This window comes from Natator depressus, chromosome 8 (genome assembly GCF_965152275.1).
Source record: "Natator depressus isolate rNatDep1 chromosome 8, rNatDep2.hap1, whole genome shotgun sequence".
In the NCBI taxonomy this organism is placed as follows: Eukaryota; Metazoa; Chordata; order Testudines; family Cheloniidae; genus Natator; species Natator depressus.
Window position 1 is genome coordinate 15,602,903 of NC_134241.1, and position 25,916 is coordinate 15,628,818.

The 25,916-nt window shown below is 43.6% G+C and overlaps 3 protein-coding genes across 3 annotated transcripts; all 3 read left to right on the top strand.

Annotated features, from left to right (window-relative positions):
* LOC141992657 (uncharacterized) lies at positions 1-7,986 on the top strand. The gene is made up of 3 exons (XM_074961989.1): positions 1-653; positions 1,233-1,631; positions 7,949-7,986. Exons 1-3 carry the CDS (start codon positions 71-73, stop codon positions 7,984-7,986), a joined length of 1,020 nt encoding a protein of 339 aa, XP_074818090.1. The 5' UTR covers positions 1-70.
* A 7,170-nt stretch (positions 7,987-15,156) lies between these two features.
* GDF9 (growth differentiation factor 9) lies at positions 15,157-18,836 on the top strand. The gene is made up of 2 exons (XM_074962088.1): positions 15,157-15,601; positions 17,884-18,836. The coding sequence occupies exons 1-2, from the start codon at positions 15,157-15,159 to the stop codon at positions 18,834-18,836; spliced, it is 1,398 nt and encodes a 465-aa protein (XP_074818189.1).
* Positions 18,837-22,795: 3,959 nt separating this feature from the next.
* Positions 22,796-25,538, top strand: UQCRQ (ubiquinol-cytochrome c reductase complex III subunit VII). The gene is made up of 3 exons (XM_074962089.1): positions 22,796-22,917; positions 24,120-24,288; positions 25,009-25,538. The coding sequence occupies exons 2-3, from the start codon at positions 24,135-24,137 to the stop codon at positions 25,101-25,103; spliced, it is 249 nt and encodes an 82-aa protein (XP_074818190.1). The 5' UTR covers positions 22,796-22,917; positions 24,120-24,134; the 3' UTR covers positions 25,104-25,538.
* The last annotated feature ends 378 nt before the right edge of the window (positions 25,539-25,916 follow it).

Sequence of the window (25,916 nt, forward strand, 5' to 3'; positions counted from 1 at the left end):
GACAGGAAAAGAACCGCGAACTTTTGAATCTCATTTCCTGTTTGGCCAGCGTGGCAAGCTGCAGGTGACCATGCAGAGCTCATCAGCAGAGGTGACCATGATGGAGTCTCAGAATCGCAAAAGAGCTCCAGCATGGACCGAACGGGAGGTACGGGATCTGATCGCTGTATGGGGAGAGGAATCCGTGCTATCAGAACTCCGTTCCAGTTTTCGAAATGCCAAAACCTTTGTCAAGATCTCCCAGGGCATGAAGGACAGAGGCCATAACAGGGACCCGAAGCAGTGCCGCGTGAAACTGAAGGAGCTGAGGCAAGCCTACCAGAAAACCAGAGAGGCGAACGGCCGCTCTGGGTCAGAGCCCCAAACATGCCGCTTCTATGATGAGCTGCATGCCATTTTAGGGGGTTCAGCCACCACTACCCCAGCCGTGTTGTTTGACTCCTTCAATGGAGATGGAGGCAATACGGAAGCAGGTTTTGGGGACGAAGAAGATGATGATGATGACGAGGTTGTAGATAGCTCACAGCAAGCAAGCGGAGAAACCGGTTTTCCCGACAGCCAGGAACTGTTTCTCACCCTGGACCTGGAGCCAGTACCCCCTGAACCCACCCAAGGCTGCCTCCTGGACCCAGCAGGCGGAGAAGGGACCTCCGGTGAGTGTACCTTTTAAAATAGTATACATGGTTTAAAAGCAAGCATGTGAAAGGATTACTTTGCCCTGGCATTCGCGGCTCTCCTGGATATACTCCCAAAGCCTTTGCAAAAGGTTTCTGGGGAGGGCAGACTTATTGCGTCCTTCATGGTAGGACACTTTACCACTCCAGGCCAGTAACACGTACTCGGGAATCATTGTACAACAAAGCATTGCAGTGTATGTTTGCTGGCGTTCAAGCAACATCCGTTCGTGTGTTATCCTCAGGAGAGTGAGATATAATCCATGGTCACCTGGTTGAAATAGGGTGCTTTTCTTCAGGGGACACTCAGAGGAGCCCATTCCTGCTGGGCTGTTTGCCTGCGGCTGAACAGAAATGTTCCCCGCTGTTAGCCACAGGGAGGGGGGAGGGTTGAGGGGGTAGCCACGCGGTGGGGGGAGGCAAAATGCGACCTTGTAACGAAAGCACATGTGCTATGTATGTAATGTTAACAGCAAGGTTTACCCTGAAAGAGTGTAGCCAGTGTTTTATAAAATGTGTCTTTTTAAATACCGCTGTCCCTTTTCTTTTCTCCACCAGCTGCATGTGTTTCAATGATCACAGGATCTTCTCCTTCCCAGAGGCTAGTGAAGATTAGAAAGAAAAAAAAACGCACTCGAGATGAAATGTTCTCCGAGCTCATGCTGTCCTCCCACACTGACAGAGCACAGACGAATGCGTGGAGGCAAATAATGTCAGACTGCAGGAAAGCACAAAATGACCAGGAGGAGAGGTGGCGGGCTGAAGAGAGTAAGTGGCGGGCTGAAGAGAGTAAGTGGCGGGCTGAAGAGAGGGCTGAAGCTCGAATGTGGCGACAGCGTGATGAGAGGAGGCAGGATTCAATGCTGAGGCTGCTGGAGGACCAAACCAGTATGCTCCAGTGTATGGTTGAGCTGCAGCAAAGGCAGCTGGAGCACAGACTGCCACTACAGCCCCTGTGTAACCAACCGCCCTCCTCCCCAAGTTCCATAGCCTCCACACCCAGACGCCCAAGAATGCGGTGGGGTGGCCACCGGCCAACCAGCCACTCCACCACAGAGGATTGCCCAAAAAAAAGAAGGCTGTCATTCAATAAATTTTAAAGTTGTAAACTTTTAAAGTGCTGTGTGGCATTTTCCTTCCCTCCTCCACCACCCCTCCTGGGCTACCTTGGTAGTCATCCCCCTATTTGTGTGATGAATGAATAAAGAATGCATGAATGTGAAGCAACAATGACTTTATTGCCTCTGCAAGAGGTGATCAAAGGGAGGAGGGGAGGGTGGTTAGCTTACAAGGAAGTAGAGTGAACCAAGGGGCGGGTGGTTTCATCAAGGAGAAACAAACAGAACTTTCACACCGTAGCCTGGCCAGTCATGAAACTGGTTTTCAAAGCCTCTCTGATGCGTACCGCACCCTCCTGTGCTCTTCTAACTGCCCTGGTGTCTGGCTGCGCGTAACCAGCAGCCAGGCGATTTGCCTCAACCTCCCACCCCGCCATAAACGTCTCCCCCTTACTCTCACAGATATTGTGGAGCACACAGCAAGCAGTAATAACAGTGGGAATATTGGTTTCGCTGAGGTCTAAGCGAGTCAGTAAACTGCGCCAGCGCGCCTTTAAACGTCCAAATGCACATTCTACCACCATTCTGCACTTGCTCAGCCTGTAGTTGAACAGCTCCTGACTGCTGTCCAGGCTGCCTGTGTACGGCTTCATGAGCCATGGCATTAAGGGGTAGGCTGGGTCCCCAAGGATACATATAGGCATTTCAACATCACCAACAGTTATTTTCTGGTCTGGGAATAAAGTCCCTTCTTGAAGCTTTTGAAACAGACCAGAGTTCCTGAAGATGCGAGCGTCATGTACCTTTCCCGGCCATCCCACGTTGATGTTGGTGAAACGTCCCTTGTGATCCACCAGAGCTTGCAGCATTATTGAAAAGTACCCCTTGCGGTTTATGTACTCGCCGGCTTGGTGCTCCGGTCCCAAGATAGGGATATGGGTTCCGTCTATGGCCCCACCACAGTTAGGGAATCCCATTGCAGCAAAGCCATCCACTATGACCTGCACATTTCCCAAGGTCACTACCCTTGATATCAGCAGATCTTTGATTGCGTGGGCTACTTGCATCACAGCAGCCCCCACAGTAGATTTGCCCACTCCAAATTGATTCCCAACTGACCGGTAGCTGTCTGGCGTTGCAAGCTTCCACAGGGCTATCGCCACTCGCTTCTCAACTGTGAGGGCTGCTCTCATCTTGGTATTCATGCGCTTCAGGGCAGGGGAAAGCAAGTCACAAAGTTCCATGAAAGTGCCCTTACGCATGCGAAAGTTTCGCAGCCACTGGGAATCGTCCCAGACCTGCAACACTATGCGGTCCCACCAGTCTGTGCTTGTTTCCCGAGCCCAGAATCAGCGTTCCACAGCATGAACCTGCCCCATTAGCACCATTATGCATGCATTGGCAGGGCCCATGCTTTCAGAGAAATCTGTGTCCATGTCCTGATCACTCACGTGACCGCGCTGACGTCGCCTCCTCGCCCGGTAGCGCTTTGCCAGGTTCTGGTGCTGCATGTACTGCTGGATAATGCGTGTGGTGTTTAATGTGCTCCTAATTGCCAAAGTGAGCTGAGCGGACTCCATGCTTGCCTTGGTATGGCGTCCGCACAGAAAAAAGGCGCGGAATGATTGTCTGCCGTTGCTCTGACGGAGGGAGGGGCGACTGACGACACGGCTTACAGGGTTGGCTTCAGGAGGCTAAAATCCACAAAGGGGGTGGCTTTACATCAAGGAGTAGTTCAGGCAGGACTTCACGGAGGGTTCCAATAAGAAATGGTGCACCTAAGTTATTGTTCTTATTGGAACAAGGAGGTTAGCCTGGCCTCTGATTGATACATGGCTAGATCTACCTCGCAGCACCTTCTCTGTGAGTGACTGCAGTGTGACCTAGAGGAATGAGTTCCCTAGACAGGGGAGGAGGCAAATGAGTACAAAACAAATCTGGTCTATTTCTTGTTTTGATCCACTCCATCTATCTTTTACATCTTTGGCTGGCAGCAGACGGTGCAGAAGGACTGCAAGCCATCCACATCTCATGGCTGCTCGGCAGAAGATGGTACAGTACGACTGCTAGCCATCCTCATCTCTTGCCTGCCTGGCAGAAGATGGCACAGTACGATTGCTAGCCATCGTCATCTCTTGCCTGCCCGGCAGAAGATGGTACAATACGATTGCTAGCCATCATCATCTCTTGCCTGCCCGGCAGAAGATGGTACAATACGACTGCTAGCAATCCATATTGCCTGCCTGCTCACCATTAGACGGTTCAATACGACTGACTGCAGGACTAAAGAGAATGACCTGGTGAAGTCACCAAAAATTTAGTCCCTGCGCCCATGTCTGCCCAGGCGCTCCCAGCCGACGTGGCCAGGAGCACCTCGGACATGACGAGGACGGCTACCAATCATACTGCACCGTCTGCTGCCAGAAGGCAATGGGTTGCTGCTACTGTGTAGCAATGCCGTACCGCGTCTGCCAGCACCCAGGAGACATACGGTGACGGTTACCTGAGCGGGCTCCATGCTTGCGGTGGTATGGCGTCCGCACAGGTAACTCAGGAAAAAAGGCGCGAAACGATTGTCTGCCCTTGCCTTCACAGAGGGAGGGAGGGAACGGGGGCCGGACAATATGTACCCAGAACCACCCGCGACAATGTTTTAGCCCAATCAGAGTGCTCCATTGGGCTGCTCTGGACAGCACTCTCAACTCAGATGCACGATTGTTTGCCGTTGCTCTGACGCAGGGAGGAGCGACTGAGGACACGGCTTACAGGGTTGACTTCACGGAGGGTTCCAATAAGAAATGGTGCACCTAAGTTATTGTTCTTATTGGAACAAGGAGGTTAGCCTGGCCTCTGATTGATACATGGCTAGATCTACCTCGCTGCACCTTCTCTGTGCGTGACTGCAGTATGACCTAGAGGAATGAGTCCCCTAGACAGGGGAGAAGGCAAATGAGTACAAAACAAATCTGGTCTATTTCTTGTTTTGATCCACTCCATCTATCTTTTACATCTTTGGCTAGCAGCAGACGGTGCAGAAGGACTGCATACCATCCACATCTCATGGCTGCTCGGCAGAAGACGGTGCAATAGGACTGCTAGCAATCCATATTGCCTGCCTGCTCACCATAAGACGATTCAATAGGACTGACTGCCGGACTAAAAAAAATGACCTGGTCAAGTCACTAAAAATTTAGTCCCTGCGCCCATGTCTGCCCAGGCGCTCCTGATCGACCTCACACAGGTGACCAGGAGTACCTCGGACATGACGAGGACGGCTACCAGTCGTACTGTACCGTCTGCTGCCAGAAGGCAATGGGTTGCTGCTACTGTGTAGCAATGCCGTACCACGTCTGCCAGCACCCAGGAGACATACGGTGACGGTTACCTGAGCGGGCTCCATGCTTGCGGTGGTATGGCGTCCGCACAGGTAACTCAGGAAAAAAGACGCGAAACAATTGTCTGCCCTTGCCTTCACGGAGGGAGGGAGGGAACGGGGGCCGGACAATATGTACCCAGAACCATCCGCGACAATGTTTTAGCCCAATCAGAGTGCTCCATTGTGACTGCTCTGGACAGCACTCTCAACTCAGATGCACGATTGTTTGCCGTTGCTCTGACGCAGGGAGGGGCGACTGAGGACACGGCTTACAGGGTTGACTTCACGAAGGGTTCCAATAAGAAATGGTGCACCTAAGTTATTGTTCTTATTGGAACAAGGAGGTTAGCCTGGCCTCTGATTGATACATGGCTAGATCTACCTCGCTGCACCTTCTCTGTGAGTGACTGCAGTGTGACCTAGAGGAATGATTCCCCTAGACAGGGGAGGAGGCAAATGAGTACAAAACAAATCTGGTCTATTTCTTGTTTTGATCCACTCCATCTATCTTTTACATCTTTGGCTGGCAGCAGACGGTGCAGAAGGACATATTGCCTGCCTGCTCACCATAAGACGGTTCAATAGGACTGACTGCCGGACTAAAGAGAATGACCTGGTCAAGTCACTAAAAATTTAGTCCCTGCGCCCATGTCTGCCCAGGCGCTCCTGATCGACCTCACACAGGCGACCAGGAGTACCTCGGACATGACGAGGACGGCTACCAGTCGTATTGTACCGTCTGCTGCCACAAGGCAATGGGTTGCTGCTACTGTGTAGCAATGCCGTGCCGCGTCTGCCAGCACCCAGGAGACATACGGTGACGGTTACCTGAGCAGGCTCCATGCTTGCGGTGGTATGGCGTCCGCTCAGGTAACTCAGGAAAAAAGGCGCGAAACAATTGTCTGCCCTTGCTTTCACGGAGGGAGGGAAGGGGGGGACTGACGATATGTACCCAGAACCACCCGCGACAATGTTTCAGCCCCATCAGGCATTGGGATCTCAACCCAGAATTCCAATGGGCAGCGGAGACTGCGGGAACTGTGGGATAGCTACCCACAGTGCAACGCTCCGGAAGTCGACTCTAGCCTCGGTACTGTGGAAGCACTCCGCCGAGTTAATGCACTTAATGCACTTCTGTGGGGACATACACACTCGAATATATAAAACCGATTTCTAAAAAACCGACTTCTATAAATTCGACCTTATTCCGTAGTGTAGACATACCCTTTGAATAGTAATGGTCCCTCCAGGACAGGGATGCTTCAGGGAGCTGGAACTGCTGCAGTAACTGTTGTGTGGATAGAGAACTGTTCTCTGCAGCTGTCAATCTGTTATTTTTCAGAAGCACTAAATTCTCATTATTTTAAAATTAGAATCTGATTCTCAACACGGAAAGAGCTGTTAGATTTCATGTGATTTTTGCTTAACAAGCTAAAAATATAGCAGTCTAATGAACTGCCTTAACGTGGAGTATCCCACAGTCTTCCTTAATGAATTTCAGTAGTAAAGTACAGTGTAACTGAGATGTGAATTAAGCCCTTGATATTGAAGAGCTCTGTAAAAACATACTTTGGAAACACACACCTCCACTGTTGTAAAACTGAAGAGGTTTGATAAAGACAACACACTTATACCCATACTGCTATTGACAGTCTAATATCAGAGGACAAAGTTTCTTCTGGTTTTCAGTGACTGAAACTGCCAAGCACCTCCTTGCTAATCATATGTTTTCACAACAGTATAAAGTGAAACTCTTCCCATGCTATCACTTATTACGTCACTAAACAAAACTATCGAATCAACAATACAATTGATTACTCTGTCCAAAGTGTCCACAAGGTCATTTATTGTAAATGTTATTTTAGTCAAGAATTTACAGTAATTCTAGACAAAGTGACAGGTAGGCAATATGGGCTGAACAAACAAATGGGTGCCAGAAACTCTGGAGTTCAATCCCAGCTTTGCACTAACTTTCTATGCACCCTTTGGCAAGTCATTTTGCCTCCCTGTGTGCCACAATTTTGTTATATGTAAAGTGTGGAATAATAATAACCCATGATATTTTGTGTATCTCTTAATATTTGTACAGTGCTTTCAGTGATGTAAAGAGCTACAGAAGATATGTTTACATACATGTAAATAACACAACAAATTAGAGGAGAGACTGCCGTTGGTGAGCAGATCCTTATCCAATATAGAAGTCAGTAGACTGCTAAACATGAGGAATTAACTTAAAATCTTATTGTTAGTAAATCTAAATATTAGTGATGAAAAAGGACTATTAGATCATTTAGACCCTGTAACTTTAATCAGATATATACAGGAAAGAAGAGATACCTGCTGTGAACAATGTAAGTTCAACTGTGGCTACCTTATTCATTAACATTTGAAAAGTCTATTAGGTACCATCGTATATAATTCTTTTAGAGCATTGGGTAGAGGATGTTGGGAATATAATGGTACCTTAGTCTAGTAGTCAGAGCAGGGAATGGGAGTCAAAACGTCATTTTTTTTTTTATTCTCAGCTCTCTCACTGTGTAACTCGAGGCAAGCCACATGACCTCTTTATGACTCACTTTCTCCAGCTATACTTCCTGGCTCAATCTGGTTAAATAATTAACATTAGTTATCTCAGATCCTCAGATGATGCCATATGACTGCAAATTATTTTTATGAAGCTTCAGTACTAATCTCCCAACCTTCTCTAGGGTAATCAGTTATAGCCAGACTCTGGAAAGAAACAATTACAGAAGTTAGAGATGGAAAGAACCTAGCCAGTCTGCCTCCCCAAACACTGAAGGTAACTAAACAAAATGACAATTAATCTTACATTGTCGCAGGTGGAGACACAAAAGAAATTGAGTCTTCCGCAAAATGACAGAGGAGTAACTATCACACCTAGAGGGTCCAGAACACTAGGAAGGGTTGTGATTACAGACTCAGGGGACCATCCTTTGGCTATCCTTGACTGATAGGTGGCAGGTATTTAAGATTGAGCCCTATGACCTTACTTTTTGCACTCATTGACTTCATTTACCTGGGATAGTAACTAATTGCTCTTATTTTAGTGGCCACAAAAGCGTGCTATTTCTGTAAACAAATAGAGCATCAAAATCTTTTGGTGTTTATAGTAACAGTGAGCTGTCATAAGTAACAAAGAATATTTCTCCTTTTATTTCTAAACACACATTTCTTTGAAAATTGCCACTGCTCACATCCGTATAGCAACAGCATGATTACAACGTTTGTGGGGATGTAGTAAGTTAAGCTTCTATAGACAATATTAATGGACTCTGCAGAAAGCACCTGACATTTCTTGCGTTTCAAAGTCCACTGAATCGGCTCAGTGAGCTAGAATTAAAACCCTTGTTTATCATGGCATAACATCTGTACCTGTGACTCATGCTTTTGCTGTCTTGTGGAAACAAACAAACCTCAGTACCTAACTACCAGGCAAAGCCACACATTCCTCAGTTCTCATTTACAGGAATTTAAAAATTATTAGCAGAAGAACTTACTGACCAGTGTCGTTAGTGTGCTTCTTGATGAAAAAAATATAGGAAGACTTGGTTCCTGTCCCAAGAATCTTAAATTTAATAAAAGACAGAGCAAAACATTTAAAATATGTAATGCATTGGAAGACCAGATAATAGTCTAAAAATGGTGTGGATTTTTTTAAAGGGACATGATCAACTCTAATTTGGCTCAGATTTTGAGTTTTATTTAAAAAACTCCAATGCCTCAATATCACAAACACTCATGCATATGAGTGACGACTCATGTAAGTAGTCCCTTTTACTTCAGTAGGACTACTCACTTGAATAAGAGTTAAGCAATGCATGACTGCTTGCAGGGAAAGAGATCCAGCTATTTACACAACTTCAGTCCAGCAAAATTGTTTCTATGACTGTTCAATTCCATTCTTTTAAAGAAACATACATTCCTCTGTTATGTTTACCATCCAAACTTTTCAACATTGCACTAGTGCAGGAAAACCAGAAACTGAAATCGACTAGAACAAAAGGGAAGCTCATTAGTCCATTATCATGGAAAACCTAAACAATGAGCATAAGTGGCAAAAAGTATTTGCATCTTTTTTTTCAGTTTTAATAATCTAAGCTCTTGTTACTATCCTAGTTAAAGATGTTTGCACCTGAACCTGCAAATGTATAATATGGCCATAGTGCTTACTACCAGGTCTAATCCCACTGACTGCGGTTGAATCACTCCTGATAAAAACAACATTAGTAATAACAGATGTGTCTGCTGGATCAGACTCAGAGGGTTTTTTAAAAATGTTTTTTTAACTTGAGCGTGACCCTTTAATATGGATAGACTTTGAGGAAGAAGCAAGTTTCTTAGGAGGAATATCTGCTTGCTCTTTTAGAAGTAAAATTGTTATAACCCATAAATTCTACTCTTTTCCATTTTCTTTGTATTAAGAGCTCACATCTTGCTTCACCTCCGTTTCTCACATCCCCTCGGTCAGATGCTGAAAGACTATTAAACTTAAGGGAAATGAAGGAAGTCTTCAATCCAGATGTCAGTGGGAGGAGAGCATAGGCAATACAGTCTGTGATCACTCTGGGGAGGGAAACTACTAGCTCTTAATCCTCACTCCCCTATACTGATGGAATATTTAGATATGCATGGATCAGACTTTTGAAATACTTTGTATGTTATTCTACTGGTTTTTAGTTGACATATTTGTAAAGAGAAACTTTCAACTCAAATGAGAACTTTTCACATCATATGTTGTAAACAAACCTTTCTTCTCCATGTTACTAATAACACCTTACAAGCATTAAAACAAAAAAATACAGTCTATTATTTTTTTAAAATAGTGTTTTTAAAATCCTTTATTCTACAGGTCCAAAATTATATGGACCACATGCTGTTTATTTAATTTTGGCCTTTCTCTTATCTTGGGCAAAGAAAGTCATTTGTCAGTATAACTTTTGTTTATAATCAGTTTCACTTTTCATGTTCTTTTTGGACACAAACCGCATGTAACCACATGCAAGGGGCAAACCCTTGTGCCAAGGCAGAGCTCCATTGACCGCAATGAGGCTCCACTGAATCTGCATGAGTGACAGGAGGATCAGGGCCCTTTGTTGCCAAAGCTGCAGGGCAATATGTCTTTCTTTAAATGAAGACAACTGATGAACTGGAAATTTAAAAAAAATAATAATGGAAATATTTTTGTTGGGTTCAGTTTTTGTAAAAAACAAACATATTTTACAAGATCTTAATCTTGTACTTACTGACAAAGTTAATTATAGTCTGCTAACTTTTTTAAAGCACTTCCCTCCGTGTTTCAATTTTCTTCTCTTAGTAATTTAGTGCTCATGAATGTCATGTCTCCAGTAACTAAGCATGCCTTTTTCAGTTAACTGCAATGATGACTTTAGTTAGATAAGAACAATAGCAAAATGAACCATTAGCACAGGGAGAGATGTCCTTGATTTCAAGCCACATCTAGCCTCACGGATCATTTATTATTATTCTTTTTGGTTCACTGTCCATATTCAGCTGCTTCCAGGTGACCAGTCTCTTTGAATCCTGCCTCCAGAATGTTGTAGGCATTTAGGTTGCAGTAACCACCGTTACAACAGATCTTAAAAGCTCCACACACCACAATAATACACACTAATTACCAGAGACTGAAGCTCTCTACTTGTGCACAGAATGGCTATAACGTGGTCAGCAGCAGTGTAAGTTTCCTTTACAGTGATCTGCTAATAGATGACATTCTGTGCTGCACTTCTTACAGAACTTGCAGCTCTGTGGGAGAAAGCTCCATGGCGATTTTGAGACCATCTTTGCATCCTCTTTCCTGGGCTGTTCCAGGGACAAGTTGTGATGAAGTGGGGTTTTATTCACCTTCTTATGTTGCATGTAGTCTTACTGTCCTATACTAAAACTGCGTATACCTCAGTTTCCCTGTGTATTGAACCAATGCTTAGGTGATGGGCATTGGGTGTGTGACTTTCGCTGAGGCCCAACTCTACGTGTAGACAACGGCCGATGCCCTTCGTAACCTGAGACCCAAGAGGGGGATGCGACCAGGAGACAAAGGCCAGGAGGAGGAGCAACGGGCGGGTTGGAGGTGGGGTTGCTGGAAGCTGGGGCACTGCATTTTTTAGGACTGAGATGGGGAAGTCCAGGGGATCTGGCCCGGAGTCCCCCAAGATGGACTTGGCTGAAAGTCACTGATTTCTGTGCTGACAAGTTCTGTTCTACGCTGTGTTCCTGTCAACTAATAAACCTTCTGTTTTACGCTGGCTGAGAATCACTGCTGACTGCAGAGTTGGGGTGCAGTGCCCTTTGGCTTCCCTAGGAGCCCCACCCAGGCGGACTCACTGCGGGAAGTGCACGGTGTGGAAAGGGATGCTGAATGCTTCGGGGCCAGATCCAGGAAGGTCGAAGCTGTGTAAACTTCTTGCCCTGGTGACAGTATACTCAGACAGAGGAGGCATGCTACCCCAGAATCCTGACTGGCTCCATATGGAATAGTTCCAGAACATCGCCCAATGACTCCATGACACAAGTGCAGCCCACTGGATGAAGTAGACAATCCAAGGGCTGCCCTAAATTATGGCTGCCTCCTCAGGAAGCCATGACCATGGCAATACTGCTGAGAATGCCTGTGATATTATGGGCCAGATTTTCAAAAAAACTCAGCTCCCACTTGTGGGGACTGGGGGGAGACGAAGGCCAGACTGTCAAAAGAGTTCAGCCTAGTAGATATATGCTTCTTAAAAATCAGACTAGGGAGTTGCTGTGCTCTAAGCACTTTTGAAAATCTAGTCCCAATTGTGGGTACTGAATACCTGAAAATGTAATCCCTAGATCTTTTGAAAATCTGACTCCATGTGATCTAGACCTGCTATGAACATGGTTAGACAACACAATGGTTAAAATGCCAGCCATAGTTTATATTCACTGTTGCTGCCATCAATGGAGCTGCACCTTGGGTAGTGCATTGGTGGAAATTGGAAAAAAGGTGACAGTGCAATCACACCATATGGTCCACTCAGTCCATGTCTTCTCTTTCAGGACTGCTAACAAAGGGGCCAATTAATACACATGGTGTATTTTGGTGACTGGGACACTTGACCACTGGAAGGGCAACTCATTTCACACAGGCCACCAAACAATGGCAATTTTCAGGGCACCTCTGCCTAGGTCTAGATTCACACCTGTAACCTAGGTATATAAGCCTCTATAGCTCATCACTACTTCCTTGAGCCATCCAGTCCACCTGACAGCTACAGTTTTAAATATGTATCTTTTTAAACCCCTCTCATCTCACAGTGCAGTGTGTGCATAAGAATATCTGAGATTTGACTAGGATCCACTATCTAGAATTAAAGTAAAAGATTTATTATTATGTCAGTACCTAGAAGTTAAGAATTGTTGGAGTGGTTTGAGGCTAGCATGTTGGTTGATGGATGCTATTTAAAGTATGGAAGTGTAAACTAACCCATAAAACAAAATTTTTAAATTTTAATTGACCTTAGAAGTGGCAGTGCTCTCCTCTTATCATAACCTGATCAGATGTGAGCAGGCAAAAGAAACAAGGTTACATTATTCTGGTATATAGAGGGTTAGCTGAATATAATTCTGATCAGTTTTATAATTAACCTTCCAATCTGAGTGAAAGTATGCCAGCCTGACATTTTGTAAGTTAATTAAGCTTTCTCTGAGCTAGTTCTCCTTTCTTGGAAACAGTGAGATAGGAAAGTTAAACGATGGGGTGACATTTTACCACACTACTGATAACATGGCTCTAATTAAAAACAACTGACAAGAAAGGAGATTCTCTCAGGTAGTATCCTAATAAAACAAAAAAAATCCCAATTAGACATGTTCAGCAACGGGCAGCTCTATACATTCCAGAAGTAATCAACAGTGCTCTAGCAGAGGTCCTTAGGAGCACATTCCATAGATAGCCGGTAGTGATCGAAAAGCACCCTGCTTATTTGGATGCCTAGATTTCAGATTGGAGGTAGAAGGGCTTTACTTAGGGATTGAAAGGTAATCTGAGGGCACTATACCCGCAATTACTTTTCTATTCCATATCTCTAAGATTGGTATTAGTATCTGCAGAGAAGTCAAAGGCAAGAAGCATGTTAACAGCAAATGATAGCTATAAATCATTGACTTTACACTTTAATTAATACTTCTATTGGCACAATCAGGTAGTTAAGGGGAAAAAAAATTGGTTTTGTCAGGGCAAGGATTTTTTTTATTTTGTTTTTATTGTAATTTAAATGAAAAAAACTCTGTTTGGAATTAAACATTTGCCTTCAGTGTTTCCAACATAGACATCACAGTGCTGAGCCAGGGCAGATTTATGATAAAGGGAAACTGGTTGGGAATAAAACTACAATAGGTGACTTACAAAACAGAAACAAATAGTATCCATGGGGGAAAAGAAGTAAGATTTTTAACATTCATTTATTTTTAATTATCTCAGGTATTACTAGTGAGTTTTCTGTTTTGTTTTAAATATATTGAGCCAAGATCAGGCATGGGTTAAGTGGGTCATTGACTTCAGTGGAGTTGTACCCACACAACCCATGTCTGAATTTGGCTCATTCATTATAAACTGACAGAAAAGTACAAGTCTTCTACAGTATATAGTGGAGTACATCTTAGTTGTTTACAACCACACATTAAATATATTAAACTGTTTATTTTATTCCTGTTGATTTATATAATAGTTGCCACAAACATGAGAACTACATTCTAAATGTATGCATTTATGATGCAGCCCCATTACAAAATTAAATGTAGCTGGAAATATTTTTCTGGAATCTGTTCAGCTCAGTGAAAATCTCATGTAATGAGAGCTGAGCAGATTTTATGTGAACTTGCTTGAGGGTCCTGATCCAGTAGGTGTGCACAGATCTTTGGCTGAATGCCTATCTTTCCCAGTGTGTGAATCACTCTGGGGCTTAGTCAGGAGACAGTGTCTTGATACGTATCATAAGGCAGTAGTGCACAAGCTCAGGTGCCTAGGGTGAGGCTGTACATACCAACAGGAAATAACCGTGACACCGAGTGAGTTTGGGTGCCTACTGGGTTAGGCAGAAGCTGAGTGGGGTTTGTGGATCAAAGTGGTGCCTAAAAACAGGAATATGGTATCTAAATGCCCTTGTTCAAATGTGCATCCCTCCCTAAATGCCAAAGATCAGACAAGAAGTTAACAGGGCGAGTAGGGATAGGAATTCAGACATTTCTATCTCAGAGACCCATGCTTAGAACACAGTGTGTTCACTTTTAGTCCCTCTCGTGACTAGTATACTATCACTACTTAGATCACCAGAGAGCTCTACCTATAGAACGCATTCATACCATGCCCAGAGTGTACCAGAGTAGCTAAACATCAGATTTCAAGTTAAAGAATTAGTCATGAAGGACTCTTGTTTCCTGTTTCACCCAGTTACTCTGAACCTTTCCCTCTACTTCCCTCTTCTTCTCCTATTCCCCATTATCTCAGCTGTGGTACTGTAAGAAACCCAATTTCAGTCTTTCTACAGGAACTTTTTTCTTACCAGCTCACTAAAAGATTATCACTGAGGTTTTTTTAACAGTTACCCTTGGGTAGGCATCATTACTGTGGTAAAAACACGTTTGAATGTCACAGCTATGTTAGAATCACAAAGTTGCTTTGGGGTGGTAACTACAGCCAGCCAGAATAACCATTATTCAACCATCATTTCTTGTAGTCTCTTTTGGAAGCTAGAGAGGATAAACATGCTAATTAATTAGCACCTTTTATAATTAATAATGGTTTCCATGTGAAAGTGGGTAAACTGTGAGAGTGGGGTGCTTGTTTCCAAAATGCCTACATGTGCAAAGATTCTAGCCTGAACTCAAATGGCCACTTGGATTCACTCTCCAGCTGTAGGTCGCTCCCTTTGGTGTAATCAGAGAGATGCTTCCTTCCCACTCACACCTGAAATATATTTAAGAGGCCAGGATTGGTTCTTTTTCTCTTCTAGGATATAACCTGTCATGGGGAGAGGGTTTTTCTGCTATGACCTCCAGCATCATGGTAATTCCCTGGAGAATCTTCATCTGTTTCTATTACTTTATCAGGTTGCTTTCTTCTGTTGCTCTGTGTTCCCCCAGCTCTAGGGATGAGGTAGTGTCTGAGAGGACCCCTGAGCTGTTACTTGTTCCTGAGGATGAGCCCCTTGAGCTACCTCCAGTGTTGCTACTGCCACCGGGAGTGAGAAATGGCTATGCCCTCCTGCCACCCCTTCTCAAGGTGCTGTCTGACCAGAGACCTCACAGTTGGGAAAGTGAGACCTCAAGACTCCAACCAGATTCCAGAGCCCTTAGGTATATGAAGAGGTTATATAAGATGTCTGCCACAAAAGAAGGGATCCCAAAAGCCAACAAAAGTCACCTCTATAACACTGTCTGGCTCCTCACTCCATGTGCTGAGTGCAAGCACCACCACAGGGACCAAATAAAAGGTAGGTGTTTTAGGGGAGGGGTAATTAAGATGCTTTCCCCCTTTCCTTCAATGGGGTAGAATAAAGAAACCCCTAGTCTCTACAGAGGTATTAACTGTTAAATCTCCTGAATGACTCTTCTGTTGCATTGAATGGGCTTTTCCATAATCTGCATCTCCTTAAATGGTGTTTAGGCCAGGCTTCTCCATAATTTAGGTCTTTGAACCTACATAATACCCACATCCAAAGCTATATTGATGCTTACTCCTAGCTCATTTTAGCACAATCCAGGATGGTCATTTTAAGGTTAACTCTGATCTTTTTTTGCACCCTTTGAGTAAAGCAGGAAAAAAATAACTAAAATCTGCTGGATACCTTTTGTCCTTTTACTGACTTTTAAATTCTGCATTTTACACAATCTGCAAGTGAGATTTCTCAGTAACGAGATCTTATTAATGATGTGTTGGGATCCCATTACAAGAGGACTTTTCCAAATTAGTCCACTGTTTCCCCTGTACTTTCTACCAGAGAAGAACCATTCCCTTCCCCCACTTCATGAACATCCATATTTGCAAAGCATGACTACAGATGAGTTAATTTCAGGGCTGACAAACTGATGCAGCTGGGAAGCTTCAAGGAGAAAATGATGGTATAGGGTGGGATGAAAGATGTGGTCTGATCACAAGACTGGCAACCAGCAATTCTTGACTTCTAATCCGACATATATGGCTGTGGACACGTTACTTCAACTCTGACTCAGGGGTTCTCCATCTATAAAAAAAAATCTGGCTACAGATGTAAATCTTCACAATATATTTTAAGGCAAAGTGCTCTGTAAGATGAGATTTAATAAAAGCAATTAGATTTATTGATTATGACCTGCCACATAAACTGCAGCCAAAGTACTGTTTTAGGTACATTGCTATAAAATCCCCTGTGTAGCATGGTAATATAATACTTAAAAGCAAAAACTAATTATGGGTGTCTCCTTTTAAGATGTCTTCCATGTTACAGTGATTTAGGTGGCTAAACTTGAACTAACTCACCATCTCAATGTGAAGCTATGCTAAAAAAGCAAACAATTTTAGGTTTAGTGGAATGGAGAATAGCATGAAATACTGTGAGCAGCTACACTAAATAGTAAAGCCCTCACTTATGGAGACCAGTACTGCATATATTCTACCTCAAAAATAAAGTTGCAGAATTAGAGGAGGTTCAGAGAAGGCGAACAATGATTAGTAGCATGGGAAAATGCTCCAAATGAAACAACTTGAATTCTTTACCTTAGAAAGCAGACGAGTAAAAGGGGAACATGATAAAAGTATTCAAAATAACAAATGGTATCGAAAAGAGCAATCAGGAGCATCTGGTCGCCCTGTTTCATAATACAAGAAAAAGGAGACAGTTAAAGAAATTGAAAGGTAGCAAATTGAAAGCTGAACACAGGAAATACTGTTACATGCAATGCCTAACCAGACTGTAACGCTCATTATCACAGGATGTCATGGAGGCCAAGAAGTTAGCAAAAGTCAGAGGGACTGGATATCTATATGAATAAGAATATCCAGCGTTGTTTGTAATTAATGGGGGGGAAAAATGTGGAAGGGTTATAAAACTTCAAAGCCAAGGGGTTAACTACAACAGGTTAGGATGACTTTCATGGAGGTAGATCTTCTCACGTCTACTTATTTTAGGTTTTCTTGCACAATCTTCTGAAGGGTCTAGTACTGGAAACTCTCTGAAAGACTGTTAGACCTATAAACCAGGAGTTTAACCCAGTAGGCAATTCCTGTCTCCCTGTGACTGACACTAAGAGGACATTGTCAACAATCTTGTTTGTATAGCTTCCTCCTCACTCCTAGTTTCTAATACCTCTTAAGCCTGCAAAGATTTTTTTTCTCTGCCATTGCTACCATATTTAGCTTTCAATTCTTCTTTCCTTAAGCTAACAAACACATTTTTGCCTGCCCCCCTTTTTTTATGAAGTATCACTAATGTTGATGCAACTGTGGGAACAATGTGGGAAGCCAGCAGGTCAATCCACCACTTGTTAATTTGTATAGTGGTGTATGGGTTTTTTGTTTTTTGGGGTTTTTTTGGCAAATTGATGCATTTTCTTTAGAGTAATAAGATTTTGGAATCCTTGTGGACATTCCCTGCCAAACTATCAAATTTAAGTTCAATTGAGTTTTGGGGTCTAAATTATTTCCCCCCTTTTAATGACTTATTTCTGTTTGATTATGCACATTGTCAATTTCTATTGAAAACTGTTTAATCTCTACAGAGACTGTTTCCTTTTTCAGAAGACCTGCGCTCAGTGGATCTGCTTTTCAATCTGGATCGCGTTACTGCGCTGGAGCATTTACTCAAGTCTGTCTTGCTCTACTCCTTTGACAGATCAGTTTTTAGTTCTTCTGCCATTACATGCACGTGCCACTTAGCTGTTGAGGAAAATGATCATTCTGGTAAAGTGTGCCCCAACGTACCACAGTCAATTACTTTTAATCTGCACTTCAAAGTCAGAAGACACAAATGGGTTGAGATTGATGTGACCTCTTTTCTTCAGCCTCTAATTGCCTCTAACAAGAGGAGTATCCATATGGCTGTAAATTTCACTTGTCTGAAAGATGATCAACACCACAACTCTAAACAGGAAAATTCCTTTAATACGGCATTGGTGCCTCCTTCTCTTCTATTGTACCTAAATGACACCAGTGAGCAAGCTTATCGTAGGTGGAACTCCCTTAGACATAGAAGGAAGAATCCAATGTGGTTCAGATGGAGAAATAATCCACTTGCAGATTCCATGGAAGAAATCGGAACAGAAAATATGCAGAATAAAAGGGCATCTCGCCACCGAAGAGATGAAGATGTGAAAGAGAACCCATCTGCGCCAACTTATAATTTGAGTGAATACTTCAAACAATTCCTGTTTCCCCAAAATGAATGTGAGCTTCACAACTTTCGACTAAGTTTTAGCCAACTAAAGTGGGACAAATGGATAATAGCACCACACAGATACAACCCTCAATATTGCAAAGGTGACTGCCCAAGGGTGGTTGGGCATCGTTATGGCTCACCTGTCCATACAATGGTACAGAACATCATATATGAGAAATTGGACTCCTCTGTTCCAAGGCCCTCTTGCATTCCTGCTGAATATAGTCCCTTGAGTGTCTTGACAATAGAGCCTGATGGTTCTATAGTCTACAAAGAATATGAAGATATGATAGCTACTAAATGTACTTGTCGGTAACATTTGAACACCACTTTACTGCTACTTATTTCAGAATATTTTCCCAATACTCTAAGCCATCTGTAGTCTTGACCAACTGAATGTCGTAAGTGTAAGTAACTTCTAAACAGATATGCTAACAACTTAGCATGGAGTCAGTGGCAGGTATTTGCATAACGGCATCACTTATTTTTGTAGCCCCTTGTAACTATTTGGAAATGTGAAATTAAAAATTTAAGGCAATTAAGTAAAATTTCCTTTTTATATGGAGAAATAATCCATAACTGAAATCTTGTACACTTTTTTATCAAAGATATAATTCTATTGTAAGCTTTATTGCTATGGATAAAAATAAGGGGAATAAACACCTGTCATGTCATGGCATTTGTGTGGTTCTTGTTCAGTCCTGCTTGCATCCAAAAGACATTTTATACTGATATTTTTGGCAAGTGTCTGGGCACAGAAGGAGGCTTTAGTATTTCTGACTTTCTCAATCACTCAATTTTTAAATATACTTTTAATGATTCAAACCAGTTCCCTCTCCTTAACCTTGAATTTTGTCATAGTAATCTAAAGTAAATGGACAACCTGTTCTGTCAAACTGCTAGGGCTTTTTTAGAGGTTTGTGGTAAGTGAATATACTATTTATCTGGAGAACATTCTGATTTTTGTACCAGAAATTCTAACTACATTTCTGGGCAGTAACTAGTTTAAAAAAAAAATTCTCATTCAAATATTTAAGAGAATTGTTTCTATAGTTCCCAGGAAAAATTACACTCCTTACTGATGGGTTATTTAAAACTAGTATTTAGTAACTTTTTTAATATTGTTGCTTTTTCTATTCTGACCAGCTATGAACAAGAAATAACTGTTCAGACTGTGAACTGACCTTTAAAAGTGAAACCATTCTTGGTGGAACCAGAAGTATGCAATCAGGCAGTAGCAAGTACAAAAAGCAAGTAGCAAGAGACAAAGCAAGTACAGTACAGTGTTAAACTACTAAAATAAGGGAAAGTTTTTTTTTTTTTAAAAAAAAGTGAGGAAACTCTGTGCTCGTTTCATTTAAAATAAGATGGTTAAAAGCACCATTTTTCTTCTACACAGTAAAGTTTCAAAGTTGAATTAATTCAATGTTTGGTAGTAAACTTTGAAAGAACCATAATGTTTTGTTCAGTTACGAACATTTCAGAGTTACAAACAACCTCTATTCCTGAGGTGTTCATAACTCTGAGGTTCTACTGTATGTATTGGTATTCCTAAACCTGAATACTCTGAAATTAAAGCAATTAAGCCTGGCCTCTTTTTTTTTTAAGTACAGTACATCAAATAACTTAATGTTCCCTACTCCTGTGGCTCTCCTGGGCTAAATCTCTGGTCCTGTTACTATTCTAAACATCTATTCCCATGAACTTCTGCTGTAAACATACTCTGTAATGGAAATCTGCCCCAAGAACTCTAGACAGGAGCAATTTAAACAAAATCCATTCTAAAACTTAAAATGACTTCAAATTAGTCTTATGGGAAGTAGCTGCCTGTATCCCCCTTTCACCTGGCATGGTTTTACAATGCCTTTCTAGTTCAAAGCTTGCTCCTTAATAGTAGCTGTTTAAAATGACAATCTATCAAGTATAAAGAGACCCTCTTTTTACCATAAAAATACTTTAAAATCTATGTTCTAGAATCCTGCCAACTAGCTCTTGGTGACAGAGTGAGCTAGAGTAGTAAACTTTCTACTGGGAGTTATGCAATTCCAAATCTAAAGCACAAGAGGTAAACGTGTGATTTTTGTGGACATGGGAGAGACAAAATGGTAACTATCTAGACACTATTACCAAGGCAAGACATGTTCCCTATGTGTACTTACTATAGTCATGAGCTGCTTTCTGGGAAACTAACCAACTGTTGTACATTATTGAGAACTTAATAATATGGACCGTTCAGCTGTTGCCAACCTGAGGCTTAACAGCACTTCACAACCCATCCTCTCAAGGAAGTATTACTTAAATTTTAAACTCTTTGGGGCAGGAATGTCTTTATATGTGATTTGACAGTGCCTATGACAATGCTGTCCTGGTTTGTGAGTAAGGCTCCCAGGTGCTACAGTAATACTAATCCACATTTTGTAAATGGGGAAATAGGCATAAACAGATGAAGTGATTTAGTCAAGTTCAGAGAGGAATTTGACTCTATATAGTGAGGTAAAGATCCTTACTTTACCTCTTCACTACAACTAACACCCAATGTAAAAACCAGTCTTGCAAAATCCTAGTGATAAACTACAGTGTTTACATAAAGCTTGACATGTGATGAGGCCATGGCTATCCTGCTTGCCATGGTGGACAATCTGATGCTTCATCAGAAGACTTAAACAAACCTTCATAATACAATTAGCAAAGACACTGATGCTGTAGACTTACTTTTGTGAAGTTATTGGGCTGAGTTGGGCAAATAAAAGATGATAGCAAGTCCTAATTGTGCAATGGTGTAGCTGCTAGGAGGAAGAATTCCAGCCTCATCCTTGCAACTGTTAAGGTTACAGCTTGAGGCAGGAAAGCTAAGCAACCTAAGATCTTACTAACTGGAATGAAAACTTACTTTATATATAACAAAAATTAACTATAAAATTATTCAGCCCTGACCTAAATTTTAACCACTAGAAAAATTGAATGCCAATATATCAATGGATTCTATTTACTAACACCTCAGGACTACAGTGGATCATCAAAGTACTTTGCACACGATTTCAAACTGGTATGAGTTTTGACTGTAAATTTCTAATCTCTGGCCAGCATGACCCTTCAGTAGCAGTACAATATGCTGTCATGTACGAGAGCCAGGTATAAGAATTAAGCTTGCTTATTTTCACTGCCCTGCTCATCAGACTGGTTCTTGCATTCTCATTGCCTGGGCCAGCAACAATCTTTCTGGATGAATCATGTGGTGTTGACAGGCTTCTTAGTGAAGATGATGCAGGGCCTTTGAGGGAGGAGGGAAGTGCTTGGAAGATGCTGAAGATGAAAGAAACCACACACTCTAATTAAGGGAGAAATTCAGGAAACTCCCACAAAACAAGCAAAACTGGGCTGAAGAAACAAGACCTGTCTCAAATGCAAACTCAGGGTCTGGGGCTATCAGGTTAATTAACCTATTGGCCGTAGCAGCAGCCCCTATGCATGGATCAGTATGACCTATCTGGAGCAGGAGAGAGGCCTAGTACCTTGACCTCAGAGTGATGTTAAAGCCCCCAGCATGGTCATGCCACACACATCCCTGGCTGCTCTCTACAAATAGCAAAAATAATTAATCCACTGTGAGATTTTTTTTTTTGGGGGGGGGGGGGGGTTAGGCCTTGGTGTCAGAGTAACCTCAGGATGGGTTATTCCTTGGGGAGGGGACTAGTACCATAGAGATGGTATGTGGAGTAGTTCCCAAGGGGGGAGGGCAGTGATGGGGGGCTAGAGGGACCCTGGAGACTCCACAGGGATAGTGGAGGGAGACAGAGGGACCCTAGAGACCCTGTGGGGTAGTGGGGGGGCAGAGGGACCCTGGAGACCCCTTGAGGTAGTGGGGGGATGAGACTAGGGTGAGCCCGTGAGGCTAGTAGAGGGGCAGAGGGAGCCTAGAGACCCTGTGGGGTAGTGGGGGGGCAGAGACCATGGCGACCCCACGGGAGTAGTGGGGTGGGCAGAGGGACCCTAGAGACCCTGTGGGGTAGTGGGGGGGCAGAGACCATGGCGACCCCACGGGAGTAGTGGGGTGGGCAGAGGGACCCTAGAGACCCTGTGGGGTAGTGGGGGGGAGAGACCATGGCGACCCCACGGGAGTAGAGGGGGGACAGAGGGACCCTGGAGACCCCTGGGGAGAACGGAGGAACCGCAGGGGGTACTGGGGTAGGGCTCCCGGCCTCCCTCGCCCTCCCAGCCTGCAGGGGGCGCAGCCGTCTGCCCGTCCTCTCCGCCCCTCGCTCGGGAGGCGGGGCCAGGCTGGGCGGTGACCCCGGGTGGCGCCCCGGAAGTGGAAGGGAGGCGCTGGCAGGGCCGCGAGCCCGCAGAGACGTGACCTCCAGGCGTCCGAGCGAGCGAGCGGCGGCGAGCGGGCCTGGGTGAGAGGGGAGCGGCCGGTTCCATTCCTCCGCTGCCGGTGACCGCAGCGCGGCTCCCGGGGCCTGGAGGCCGTGTAGCACCGCGGCCCGGCGGGTGTCGCCCTGGGGTTGAGGGACGTGGCGGCGGCGGGTCTCCCGCTCGTGCTGTGGCTGCGCCCGGAGAGTGACTCCCGACGCACCGTCTGGCTCCTGCTCGCCCAAACGCGCTTCGGGCCCGTCCCCACCCAGCCGGACCTTGTTGTAACCCCGGGGAGCTTCTGGGGCGGAAGGCGAAGTAGCCCCGCGTATCTTCCGCTCTGCGCGTCCCTCCTCTAAGCGGGTCCCAGCCCCAGCCAGGCGGCGTGATTGAAATCACCCCATGGAAAGCCTCGAGTTAAGCCCCTGGTTTTAACCAGCGTTTCCATGTGTGCCTCGGGACAGTTTGTAGAGAGGGGCGCATTCGCGTCCCTGGATGGGGGGAGGGAGAGCTCAGTGGTTGGAGCATTGACCTGCTAAACCCAGAGTTGTGAGTTCAAGCCTTGACGGGGCCATTTAGGGATCTGGGGCAAAAACTGGCGATTGGCCTTGCTTTGAGCAGGGGGCTGGACTAGATGATCTCCTGAGGTCCCTCCCAACCCTGAGTTTCTATTCTAGGTCTATGTAAATAACTATCCAAACCTTGTCAGCTGAGTTAGAGCCTTTACCTTACATTTCCTACCCAGTGATGAGATACCTGATGGTGTCTCCTGGGGTCACAAGCCGGGTCCAAAGGCTTGTGATGACTTTGCCAGTCTCTTGCACTCAGCAATACAGCCTCTAAGTCCCCCACAGGATCAAGGCTTTAATACAGTACGTGACCCATTGTGCTGTATTTATAAAGCGTGATTCCAAAACGTAGAATTTCACTGATTCTTCATATAGAAAAGCATCCTGTAACTCAACGTTTTTGATGGAGGCTCCTGAGTGCAGCATATTTTTTGTTTAAATGTTTTAAGAGATTATAATAAGCTTAGGCCTTAACATATTTTGTATTAAATTCAGGTTTTGTTTTAAATGGGTTTATTTTTAAAAAGAAAAACTATTTAAATGTTAGAAATCCAATTTTTTAATCATACAAATCATCGATTTGGATCCACCCCGAGGAATATTGTGTTTAAAATCACTGTCTCCATAAAAGTGGCAAAGAGTCTATCTCCATAGTAACTAGCACTTTGCTTTTGCAGTACAGGCAATTAAAAATGGGTATCCATTTTGGAAACTTGGAAAGAGTGAGGCATGTGATCACTTACAGCTTGTCTCCATTCGAGCAGAGGGCATTCCCTAACTATTTCACCAAAGGAATTCCGAATGCATGGAGGCGATTTCGTGCAAGAGTCTTCAGGGTAGCTCCTCGTAAGTCCTAATTCCTTTATTTGAGTGAATTATTTAAGCTAGTGCCTTCTGAACTGCCTCGTGTACCATATGCACTGCATTCACTAACACCAGAATTAAATTAAAGATGCTGGTTGGTGTCATTTCTTCATCTATATTTCAGATCGTTGATATTTTTAAAAAGCTTATAAAATAACCTTCCGCTGCCCACAAGAATGGAATTTCATGTTAAAACTTTTGTAAAAAGATCTTAAATAAATTCAGGGAATAAAACTATCATCAAAAATACAAATGCATGAGAGAATTTGTGGAGCAGGTATGCTACAGAAAGGGAGATGAAAGAGAAAATGTTCTAGCTATGGGGCCAGCAGCTATCATGGGTGGATTTAAGTCCAGAGGAATGGGCTGAGAGATTTCATGAGAAACTCTTCATGCACCATTGGGCCATTCATAGTACACACATGATTGTCTGCAAATCTAGGCATACATAATAGGATGATGGCAGAGTGCAAATACTCATCAGGATGATTTTTAGGTGCTTAACTCCTATCTATGTTGGCGAGGGCTTTAAACATCCAACAGAATCACCTTAAAACATGGTGATCTCTACACAGTAACACTTCCAGTCTCTATCCCAGGACTGTAATCAGTACAGCATAATGCAAGAAATTTTCACATTGTAACTACTGTCATGTAACTTGTAGATATTCACTGCTTTGTTGGTTTGTTTTTGTTTTTAAGCTTTTGTGGTGGCCTATGTTGTTTACACCTGGGGGAACCAAGAATTTGAGCGACTGAAAAGGAAGAACTCTGCTGACTTTGAAAATGATGAGTAATACAGCTAATATAGAGATCTCACTGTATTAATGTCAGTGCCCCTTCCTTGTTTCTAAACTTGTTCACATACACACAAAAGGATATTTATTATAGCAGCCTGTGAAAGCTTGTTCAATAAATCTTAGTTCCTATCCTGCAGTGTTGTGTGGAATTCTTGTCTTTGACTGCTTTAGATCAGCTTGTTGGCCTTGTCTCTCTCACTCGTTATAGCTGAGGTTCCCTGACAGATTTTAAATTCTGCAGAATCTCAAGTTTTTATTTTAAGAGTGTCCGGCCTTTATGGCCATTAAAGACATTCCAGACACACTCAGTGTAACTGATCCGGTGTTGTCTTCATGCAGACAACTTGAAACAATATCTCAAAAGTGAGCTCCATCACACCCTTTGTTTATCTATGTTTTGTATGTAACTTTAAGTGCATAATAAAGAAACAGTTTCACTGTTGATTTTAATGGGAGTGGAAGCCTTCTATGTGTCTCCTTTATTTTCTAAAGGAGGAGCATGAAAAGAACCAAAGTCAGGGCTTGGCTACACTTGCAGATGTACAGCGCTGGGAGTTAAACCAGCCTTTGGAGACCGCAGCAGGGAAAACGCTGCTATGTGTTTACACTGTCACCGGCAAGTGCATTGGTGTGGCCACCAAGCGCAGTGTATTGTGGTAGCTATCCCAGTGTGCAAGTGGCTGCAGCATGCTTTTCAAATGGGGGGGTGGAGGTGGAGCGTGACAGGGAGTGTGTTGTGTGTATGTGGGGGGAGATACAGTGTGTTTTGGGGGGGGGGCTCACACACACACTTTCACAACAGCAGCATTC